The 11252-nt window shown below is 47.2% G+C and overlaps 1 protein-coding gene across 3 annotated transcripts; it reads right to left on the reverse strand.

The window, feature by feature from the left end:
* Positions 1-242: 242 nt before the first annotated feature.
* SEC61G (SEC61 translocon subunit gamma) lies at positions 243-4108 on the reverse strand. Of its 3 annotated transcripts, none has more exons than XM_024562987.3 (4): positions 3982-4108; positions 2385-2485; positions 1098-1200; positions 243-501 (listed from the first exon to the last, which is right to left on the reverse strand). In XM_024562987.3, exons 2-4 carry the CDS (start codon positions 2476-2478, stop codon positions 492-494), a joined length of 207 nt encoding a protein of 68 aa, XP_024418755.1. In that variant the 5' UTR covers positions 2479-2485; positions 3982-4108; the 3' UTR covers positions 243-491. The 3 variants fall into 3 exon arrangements, with proteins under 3 accessions (XP_024418755.1, XP_045053384.1, XP_045053385.1); XM_045197449.3 differs by having other exon boundaries at positions 3994-4016; XM_045197450.2 differs by lacking the exon at positions 3982-4108 and adding an exon at positions 3671-3693.
* Positions 4109-11252: the final 7144 nt, after the last annotated feature.

An 11252-nucleotide genomic window follows, 5' to 3' on the forward strand; every position in this document is an offset into this window, starting at 1 on the left:
AGCCTTTTGGAAAGAAATACATGGGAAATCAGAAAACTTATCCTAACATAGTGAGCCAGGAAAAAGAATGAAAGGAAAATCTACTTGTAACGCCAGGTCCAGCTGTTTTACTTTAAAACTTCAATACCTGGGGAAGGAGGAAGTCCCGCCTGAGTTCTCCCACCCCTTATCACTGATATCAGACCTCGGATTCTTAACATGTTTCAACAGTATCTCTTAGGGAAGAACAAAGACATAAACAATAACTTTAACAAAAATTTTAATTGTAATGCTCTTCATTTAGAAATTGAGCAAGTGTTTGGTAGAGGATACAAACACATTTTTATTACAGTTAGTGACTTATCTGATGATTTCTTTTAACAAGCTTTAACTAAATCATGAAATCAAGACTATCCAAGAGACAAGTCAGCAATTTTTTTACTCCACAAGCTTCTCAAATCCTCTCTTGTTGACCAATCCCCAAGAGGAAAAACCCTCCTCTAAACAGGTATTCAGCCACCCCTGTAAAAGAAAGAAAGACGGTCAATTTTGAGTATATACAGGCTGTTAATGATTATTATTATTTGAAATGCAGTCTGCTGTGATTTTATGGAACCAAAACCAGTGATGTGAGAACCACACCCACATTACCCCAAGGTAGCATGAAAGAGAAGAAGCGGGACCTGAACACCTTGGACTGCGAAAGTCCTGCGGAGGACAGGGCTGCTAGAACAGACTGGCTAGCTCAGAACCCTCCCCTGGGACGAGTCTCGCATAGGAGACTCACATAGGAGAACAAGGCAAGGACAGGACTCACAGGATGGGACGGTCGGGGGAGGCTTCTCAGTGTGACAGACAACACGTTAGCTGGACATAAAGAATTGAGACCAGCACACGATTCCCAAGCACGACGGCTCACCACAGTCACTCACACACCTGCTCTAACCCTAACGAAAACACACAGCACTTCCCAAGACCAGGCTCTCAGTAAACACCGGTGGGTTCGAACAGCATTAGCAAGTCAAGAGACATCTGTGCACTAATGAAAAAGCAAACTGTCAACTCCAATGGCTTCAATTTCCATTCCATTCTAAATACTATTTCAAAAGTTTACTTACACAATGATGTTATTAATGGGGATATGGATCAATTTCACAAAAAAGCCAATGAACCCCATTATAGCAAATCCTATTGCTGTTGCCATGGCAATCTTCTGGAACTCTGGATTAAAAACACAAAATTTATCATTTTCACAGTGTCACTGCAAGAATAGGAGAAAAAACTAGCAGTGACATAAACTTACTGGTATATCTTTCTCCGGACAGTAAACATAACTTTAAATAAAATGAAATATGACACAATAGTAAATAAGCTATTTGATTGATTTTTAAATTTTCATACCATATTGTTATTTAAGCAACATAGAAATAAAGTATATGCCCATTCTAGTGAATCCACCGACAAGCAGCAAAACACGTTCTTCTCAGCAAATGACCAGAATGCCAAAAAGAAGTAAAATACAGATAGAAGAAGTAGAGTATTTGTCTTAAAATTTTTGCAACATTGCTAAAAATATTGATTATAAAAGCACAGACCGTAACTTTTTATAAAAAATGGGTCCACTGTCTTTGATGTTATGAGGCCAAAAATAAGGCTGGAGAATGAAGCTGGGAGGAGCACAATTTTTCGTGAAGGTTCAGACCCTGCTAGTGTTTCCATCTGACGTTGTTTCCTCTTCTCGGAGAAGCTGCCCAGACTTGCTCAGTCCTCCTGGGGGGGGCCTTCCACTTCTCCTCCACAGCACTCCCACCGCAGTGCCTGGAACTGTGACTGCCATTTCTGGTTTAGGACGGCCTTCCCTGAATCACCCTGGGCTCCGTAAGAGCAAGGACCAGTCCCTGTTACACACTTTTATATACTTTACTATACTTGTAATGTATTACTTTCTCCACTGTATTCCCACTTCTCACCCAGGCAGCAGTCACTAAATGAATCGAAGCAGACAAACTCTGGCGTACCTTTTAACACAAGAATCATGGCAACAACTCTGATGATGCACGTCAGGGCTCTGTCTGGGGGTGGTGAAGGTGGGGAAACCCAAAACATTTTCCAAAGTGAAGACATGGAAGATACTAAAAACCCTGAAATTATTATGACTAAGACAAACATAACATGAAAAATAGGGCTGCACCAAATAATCCTACACCATTTGAAAACACGTAAAACAAAAAATGTATAATGTGCACAAAATTTAGGAAGTGACAATGTTAAAAATAAAGCAAACAAATCAATAAAAATGTGGATGAGAAAAGGAATTAACAGCTATTAAACAGGACAATATTAATCAAATGAAAGCCTTAGAAAATGCAAAGACTGAACTTTTCCTCTCACTTTAAAGCTCTTACCTTTTCTATCAGGTTTGGTGCACCTTTTCACCAGCCGAATTGAGTCCTTCACAAACTGCCGGCTGGGCTCAACGAACTGCATTACCTGGTCCATGATGCTTCTTTAAAAAACAAACAAGAGAAAAGACACTCAGTGGTATTTATCATGCGGCAAGGACGTGTTCGGTTATACCAAACTGCAAATGAGACCTGCCAGAAATGCATGCCTGATACGGGTCAACCCGTCCCACAACATAAACAAAGGAAAAAATACAGGCACGATTCCTACAGATTCCAGCACAGCATCAGATCAACAGCAAGGGCACAGGTTTTACCCCGTTACGTCACTGACACAGGATGCACACGCAGTTAAGCAATCACCACGCCCCCACTCGTACTCGCTCTGCAGTCCCCTCATTCTGCTCAGAAGCCAACCATGCTGGCAATCCAACAAATACTTTATTTCAAACTCCCCAGAACCCAGTGTCTCCTGCAGTGAATCCCAACTACGGCTCTACCAGAGCCAGAGAAGAGGCAAACGTGCGTTTCAACCTGACTGTTCCAACCCGCGGCCACCCGCACTTCCAGAAAAGCGGGTGTTCGAGTGGGACAGGTCCATCAAATTCTCAGAACTGCAAGGCCTGACTGCAGTGATGAGCTCAACTCCAAACCTCCAGGCCTGCACACAGCTCTAAGGGAACGGGGCTATAACGTTTCTCACATCGGTTCTTGTAAGGAAATGCCACCTCTGCTCAGCTTTGGGAGCCACGGATACAACTGCTACGGAGGCCAGTGTGTCACCTGTAACTTACTATTATCTCCAGGGCTTAGGACAGGGGACAGGTGCATACACACTTAATACACTTATGACGAACCAACGAATGTAAGACCAGGCAGTGGTTCATCTCCCTGACTACGCAATGTTTCCTAGCCCAGGGTGGGCACATACAATAATGAACATGAAAACATTTAAAATCCCCTAGGAATTCTATACACATTCCGGGCCAAGTATGTTGGGTCCCTCCAAAAATATATTAGTGCCTGCTTTCTCAATATTTCACTGAACTTCGTTCTTCAAACCAACGGGGCTAAAACTTTACACATGTCGCGACACAAGTTAAGGACCGTTTCCCGGGGGCGAGGGGTGCACCATACACAAAACACCGCCCTCGTTGTCGGGGGAGGGGTCCAATAACCCACTGTGATCTGCTGATCTAGAATCTACACCGATCCTCCCACATCACAGGAGCGGAGGCGAGGCCGCCCGAACACAGCTCTTCCGAGGACACACACCCGAAAGGACTCACATCCCCAAAGCCAACCCCGAAGGGGACCCCGGCGACAAGCCACCAGGTGGCCGGGGAGGAGCGACCAGAAAGCCGACATCCTGGCTTTTTCACGCCCGGAAGGAGCAGGGACCTTGGCGTCCCTCTCCCCGGGGGAGCCGCGGCGCCAGATCTCCGCTTCCCCACCTTCCCGTGGCCGGACCCCGGTGGCGGCCCTGAGCGAGGGGCCCTCTCCCGCACCAGCCGCTCCGGACACGCGCCGGCCCGCCCACGCCCGCCGCCTCCCAGAGTCACAAAGGCACGCTCACGCCCCCCGGGAGACGGCGCCTTACCTGGGCACCTACCACTCGGAGGCTTGGGACACGTAGCACAGGAGCCAACAGACCACAGCCTACCGGAACCGGAAACTGGGTCGCTGGCCTACAGCCCGCCCACCCCTCCGCTCATTGGCCGTTTGCGCATAGACTCCAGTGCGCAGGCGCAGCTCGATGTGTGTCTCAACCCCACTTCCGGGGACGGGCCGCAAACAGACTTAGCGTCCCGTTGCCCTGGTTTTTCTGATGCGGTCTGAGTTTGGCATCTTCCTTGTTCTTCCCCCGCTGAGCCCCGGGCAGCCCACCAGCCCGGCCGCACCCTTGCGCGGTGCCCGCCCTCTTGGACGCTGACTCGGCAAATCTCCCCGGATTCCACTGGGCGGGATGACTTCCAAGTTTGCGTTTCCTGCGGTTCTTCGCGGGCCGTGTGCCCCCGACTGCCCACTTCTCTGTGCACTTTCACGGGTCACCGGGAAGCGTGTGAGCTGTATAATGGTGTTTGCCCGACCCTCAAACCTAGCTTCCTCCCGCGTCTGCCTTGGTAATATCGCGGGGACCGAGGCTACCGTTTGGTGCTTTAGATTTGGTTTGGGGACGTGGATATCTGTGTATTTTGCTGAGGATATCGTGAACCCAGGCATGTGGTGGCCACTGGTGAACTTACCAATCTGTAACTTACTTTTTAGAGTGACTCAGTCTTCCAACAGTTATTTATTAAGCACCTACTCTATACAACACTTAATAGGTGCTGTGAGTAAACCGGCATCGCTTACCCTCTTGGAGCTTGTTAGGGTCTGGGCAGGGAATTCCGAATGCAGGGAGAGAGACAGACAAGTCCACAAAGTCATTATAACTTAATATAAAGGCTATGTAGCAAATAAAAGGTGGTGTGGAGAGAGAGGTGGGACAAAGACAGGACTCCCTTAGGTGGTCACCGTGGGGTTCTAAGGAAACGATGTCCGGGCTCAAATCCGAGGGGTGAAGAATTATGCAAATTATTCGAACACCCAGGTCAATTCAAAGTTTAAAAGTGACTCTTAAAACTAAGACTTACAGGAGAGTATAGCAGGTGCATTTGTAACAGCCAAAAAACTAAAAGTGATTCAGGGATCCATCAACAGGAAAATGGATAAACAAAAATTTTAAAAAGACATATTTCCACAATGAAATGCCACACAATTGAGAAAAAATTCTTTGCAACATTGATGCATATCAAAAACATGGTGAGTGAAAGAAGTTCTATATATTCTAAAAAATGTTTTAAGACAGAAAAATTAGTGCCCTGCCATATGAGAAAATTGGCACACTTCCTCCTCACTTCCCGCCCCCTTCCATTGCTGTAGTGTTTGGGATATTCTCTAAATGAGGGAGGATTCCTTTGTTGACTTCACTAGGATAAAAAAATTTAAAAACTCTCCAAAGACACTAATAAGAAAATGAAAAGACAAGGCACAAACTGGTTGAAAATAATTGCAAAACACATATCTGATGAAGGGCAAAATACACAAAGTCTCAAAACTAATTAAAAAATAGGCAAAAGATCTGAATGAATGCCTCACCAGAGAAGATACACAGAGGGCAAATAAACATATGAAAAAGTGTTCAGCGTCAGGTGTCACCAGGGGACTGCAAAGTCCAACAGCGCAATACCACCGCACACGTGTTAGATGGGCTACAGTTCACAGCACCGGCCACACCGAGTGCCGATGAGGATGTGGAGTGACAGGGACTCTCACTTAAGGCTGGTAGAAATGCGGGCTGCTACAATCACTTTGGGAGACAGTTGGCAGTCTCTCTCAAAGCTAAACATATTACTATACTATCCAGCAATCACACTCCTTGGTATTTAACCTAAATGAGTTGAAAACTTATGTCCACAGAAAAACCTGAACACAGATGTTTAAGCAGCTGAAATTGTAATTGTCAAGATGTGGAGGCCACCAAACTGTCGCCCTCAGTCGTTGAGTGGAACAAACCGCAATGCACTCATACAACGGAATATGATTTAATAATAAAAAGAAATGAGCTACCAGGCCATGAAAAGACGCACAAGAAGCTTAAAGGCACATTGCTAGGTGAAAGAGGCCAGTCTGGAAAGGCTCCATGCTGTATGAGCCCAGCTGTATGACATTCTGCAAAAGGCAAAACCGTAGAGACATTTAAAAGGCATGTAGTTACTAGGGCTTGAGGAGAGGGAGGAAAGGATAAACAGGTGGAGCACAGGGGACTTTTAATGCAGTGAAACTATTCCGTGTGACCCCACAACAGTGGGCACGTGACAGGAGGCATTTGTCGAAGCCCACGGAACTGTGTGACACCCACAAGGAGCACGTCAACTCCTGTGATCCAATCAGAGATTTTCCTGCCTTGCTTTCCCCCACCGACATGCAATCCCCCTTAGGTGTCCTCCTTAGTTCAAAAGTATGAAACTGCAAAACTGTCATTCCCCTGAACACTTGAGACCTTGCTTCCCAGCATGTCCTCAGTTTGGCTCAAATAAACTCATAAAAATTCTCTATAGGTTTCAATGTTCTTAGGTCAAAGAGAACATTTAGAAGTGCTGAAAGGAACAAGGCTTTCCGCATTTTTACTAGCAGAAGCATCTAGGAAAGACACAAGATGGCGATATTACTCCAAGAAAGCACGTGTGTGAGACTCTCCAGTTCTTTTCTGTTCTCTCTCTCTTCTCTCTCTCTCTCTCTCTCTCTCTCTCTCTCTCTCTCTCTCTCTCTCACACACACACACACACACACACACACACACACTCATCCCAGGTTCACCTGACAGTCCTGGAATCTTTCAGGACAATTTGCCGTCCTCACCTTTTCAGTCCTGCAGTGTCTTACCTAACACACTTAATTTTTGCCTACATTCCACGACTATGCCACAGATCATTTAAACACCTCAAAAGCTTTCTAAGAGCTTTTTGTTCTTTTTTATTGTTGTTAATAAAAGTCAAAATAATAAATAGTTCACAATCAGCAAGATATTTTGTTCCCAGGGAGACTCATGATTACTACAATTTGTTAACCAGTTGGGCTGTCTGAAAAATTTGGTTCCATTTAACTAGTACCTTGATTTGTATTTCAAACACTCAGCCACCAGAGGACAGTGCAGAAGCACAGGCGTGGTCCAACAGGCCAGCCTTGTGGGAAATGCCCTGGAACTCTGGCTGTGGGTCTGGGAGCACCGTTTTTAGTGTAGAACCCAACTAGATCGTCTGCAAAAGGAGACCATCACCAGGTTCTCAGAGAGCACAAGAAAGCATGCATTCTATCAAAAGTGAAAAGAACGTGGAAGTATTTCTAGAAACCATCTATTTGACTCAAAATTTCTTGTTTAAAATATTATTTCTCAGTAATAATGTCATTCCCATCAACAAACTCTCTTGAAGACAATTGTAACGTCTGGACAACAGACAACCGCACGAAGCCTCCCGATTCGGGAGGGGCGTTGGCCGGGAAGAAGACGAGATACTCGGTGAGTGTGCCATTTTTAGGACGTTCACCCTGCAGACAGACCCCGATCTGTGCATCAGGACCCCAGAATCTCAGACGGCAAACCTCCTGTTTCTGGCCAAAAGAAGCAGAGGACAGAGTTCAGCACAACTGCAGTAACTGGAAAGTGAGGGGCAAGGGGCAAGAAAAAGAGCCAGAGAAAGGGAAAAGCAACACCGGTGTGTAAAATCTCACTTCCAGCTGCCCCTAAATGCTGCTCGCACAGGGCAAGGCAACTTGAAGCAGCTGCAGCTGAGCCCCAGCGCATCCCCGAGTTCCCCTGCTGCCCACCGGTGCCTCTCTGTGCCGGGCAGTGAGGCCCGGGCTAGCCCGATTCTGCCCCTGAGGACGGCCTTGCCCTGAGCCCATTCTAAACCTCCCTGAGCCTCTGTGTGTCCTGCCAGCTGGTGAAGGGAGCCATACCTCTCTCGCAGGGTTACTTTGGAGGGTTATCATAACTAATGCATTTAAACTGCTGGCACATAGGAGTTAGTATTAGTCTGCTTCCCACTTCTCTTTTGTGGTTTACATGGAATCCTGGGACTAATTCCCAATTTCTGAGAGAAACTCGGGTGGCAAACCTCCCCGTCATCATGAGACTCTGGTCCCAAAACTTAATAAATGGCCGCGTGAGCTTGCTTCTAACAAGCGTGAGTTATCCGTCCCCATTTTTTAATCCAGGTTTAAAGAGCAATCTGCCACCTCTCTGGGGTGGGCGCTAGGCTGCCAGGCTTCTTAAGCCTCTGGATGGCTGTAGCCTCGGAATAACCGAGACAGTTATCAACTCCCAAAGAATATTTCAGAATCGTTTGCCTCTCTCAACATCGGCGTTTCTGACTTCCTATTTAATCTGGACTCTCTAGTCTTTGTTAATCTTTATTTCCTATTGCCTCTTTTTTTTTTTTTCTCAGTGGTAACTTTTACATGATTGTGAGTGACAGTGTGGACCAGTTATTTAAAGAACTATGATCTCTATCCTGGAATCATCCATGATTCTTCCTTTTTTCCTGCCTCTCCCTTCCAATCACCGCGCACCCACCAGTCCTGTAGGCCCGCCAGTCCTCGCCCCTCTACCTGTCACCTGTCCCCAGGACTCCATGGAGCCTCCAGCCTGGGTCCCCGCTTCCACTCATGCGCCTGCACACCATTCTCCACCCCAACCGAGAGTCAGAATATTAAGTATGCTTATCAGCTTAAATGAATCTTTCACTTGAGCGTCTCTCATCGCTTCTGATTGTAGTTAGAATAAAACCCAATCTCCTTGCACGTCCCCTGGGGACTTCTCTGCAGTCACTGCTGAAACTCCTCTCTTGCACTGTGGCCCGGACTTGCTTTCTGCCCATGAACTCGCACACTTGCCCTCCATCCAAGCCGCTGCACTCCCCGTTCCCTGCGCTCCCCGTGTTCTTTCTTTACCCGGCTGCCCACCTTTGCTCATCTTGCCCACGTTGATTCTGTTCCTGTCTCCTCCGAGAGGTCCTTCCTCTCTGTCCTAACTAAAGCGGCCCGCACCCGGCCCCGGTCCCTCTCTGTCCCCTGGCACTGGTGTGCTGCTTCGCGGCACTTGCCACAGTTGGAACGTGGTCCATCTGTCCCAGCAGCACTCAGTTCAGACGTGCAAGTAGAGTCTGTCAGAGAAGAGCGTTGAGAGAAGTGTCAGAGTCTGCACAGTCTTTCTGACTTGTGTTGCCCGAAAGAGGGAAGTCAGGCTGGGTGCTGACAGTCTGCGTGCCCCACGGCCAAGGCATCGACGAAACAGAACAGTTCCCCACGACGTTCTGAATTGAGGGCGTGTATTTGGGGGCGGGGAGCCCACATACGTCCCTGGCTGGAAAGAAGGAACTCCTGTGGAACATGGCAACTAGTCATGATTGGCCTGTCCTTCTGTTAAACTAGCCCCGATCTCTGAGCAAGCCCTCAAACTAGCCCCGATCTCTGAGCAAGCCCTCTGCAGGGACACGGCCTTGCCGGCCGCCAGAACAGGGCTGTGCACATAGAAAGGTAATCAAAAACTATTTCCTGAGTGAGTGAAAGAATAACAGCGTGAGTAGTGATGAAGTGAATGACCAAAGAGAGAAGTTTGGAAAGCAAGGCCGTATTTCCCTGAACGTATGTCTGGGTAGTGGACAGGGGTCTTCTGGGTAAGCAGGGTGTAAGCTGACTGCAGCGGGGCGCTGAGAGCGGAAGCGGCAGGTGGCGGCCAGGCGCTGATGGGACTCCAGCTGTTGGTGGTTCTTCCACTGCTTTCAAACCCACACCCAAGCTAATTGGACTTTGTTTGCAGAAGTCTCCACCGTTGCCTTGCTACATGCCATCTCTTAAATCAGCGGTGACCTCTTCGGGACTCGAACCAAAGTTTCGTGGTCATTTTTGTAAGAGAAACGCACTGGAATTCTTTGGGGGACGTGTTCCACGTGTCTCTTTTTCACTCTGACTTTTTTTTAAAATCCCAATCTAAGATCACAATTTGTCCCAGATTGCTTTTGGCAACAAGAGTGACAATGAGGTCACTTCCACTACGACAGGGTCAATGTTAGTAATGCTTACTGCATACTCCTCTATTTTTGGAATGTTTCTATATTAGCCAAATGGGCGGGGGGGGGGGGGGATGGCAAATGAAGGGAAAGTATGTGACTAGCGGAATCCTCAGGAGAGTGACTAATACAACAATGCAAAATACTCACCACACACTGGACCGCGCGCGTCCCCTGAGGATTTCTCATTGTAACGAAGTTCCCCGGGCTTTAGGTTAGCGTTCTAGCTCCACTTACTTCACAATATAAATCCTGGGGATGAGTCTTGTTGGCGTGTAAACCTAACAGGATTACTTTCACGATGTCCATAAAAACGATAAAGTAGGGAAAACCGTCTCTACCGTGACCCATTACCGGAATCATGTTTCTCCACCAACGTAACATCTGTTCTTCGGGCGCGGAGGACTAAAGAGTGACACATAATGGGGAAATTGCACAAATTAGTTCACTGTGTTTCTCTACAAGCCTTGAACTGCAGTGATCTCAAAGCCATTTTCTTCAACTAATGACCAGTGTAAGACCATCGTAAACTCTCTGAAATTTTACACCCTTAGCCACTTTCTTTTCTCAAGTTCTTTCCAACATCATGTTTTCCTCATTGTCACTCTACTTCCTGTTTTTTCCCTGGGCTGTGGAATGGTTTTTTCTTTCTTTCTCTGATTGCCTCCTACTCATTCGTTAAGCCACAGTCAATTTACTACTCCTCTCACATTTTGCACATTTTTAAACCTCATCTAATCACATAGCTTCAACATTTGCTTAGCTATAGACTTCGAGCCAAACTCTGAACAAACTTTGCAGCTGCATGTACAGCTGGACACGTGCACTCACGCTGGCCACCTCTCCTCTGTGCCCACCCCCACCCCGCGGGCTTTCTCGATTGTAGTGCTGTGATGAACACCAGCCACTTGCCGATCTGCAAGCCCCGGAGCCCACCCTGTCCCTCACCACCACTCTCCAAATCCAGTCGTCGAGCCCCACGGTCTATATGCCCTTCACGTTTTCGCTCTAGCCAGCCTAACTGCAACCTCCTGTCTGACCTCTCTGAAGCTCAGCGGCCGCTCACCGTTGTTCCCGGCAGCTAGGAGGCAGCAATCTGGAATCAAACGGTGCTTCGGATTCACCTCAAGGGCCCTCTAGGACGTTTGTATGAAATGCGACCTCTTCGTTATTAATAAGGCTCTACATCGGTTATCCTGAAATTTTAGGGAGTATATTGAGATGAAGTCTAATATTTCTTATCTCCGCAAATATTTCT

The sequence above is a fragment of the Desmodus rotundus genome, chromosome 6 (assembly GCF_022682495.2).
Source record: "Desmodus rotundus isolate HL8 chromosome 6, HLdesRot8A.1, whole genome shotgun sequence".
Classification (NCBI taxonomy): domain Eukaryota; kingdom Metazoa; phylum Chordata; class Mammalia; order Chiroptera; family Phyllostomidae; genus Desmodus; species Desmodus rotundus.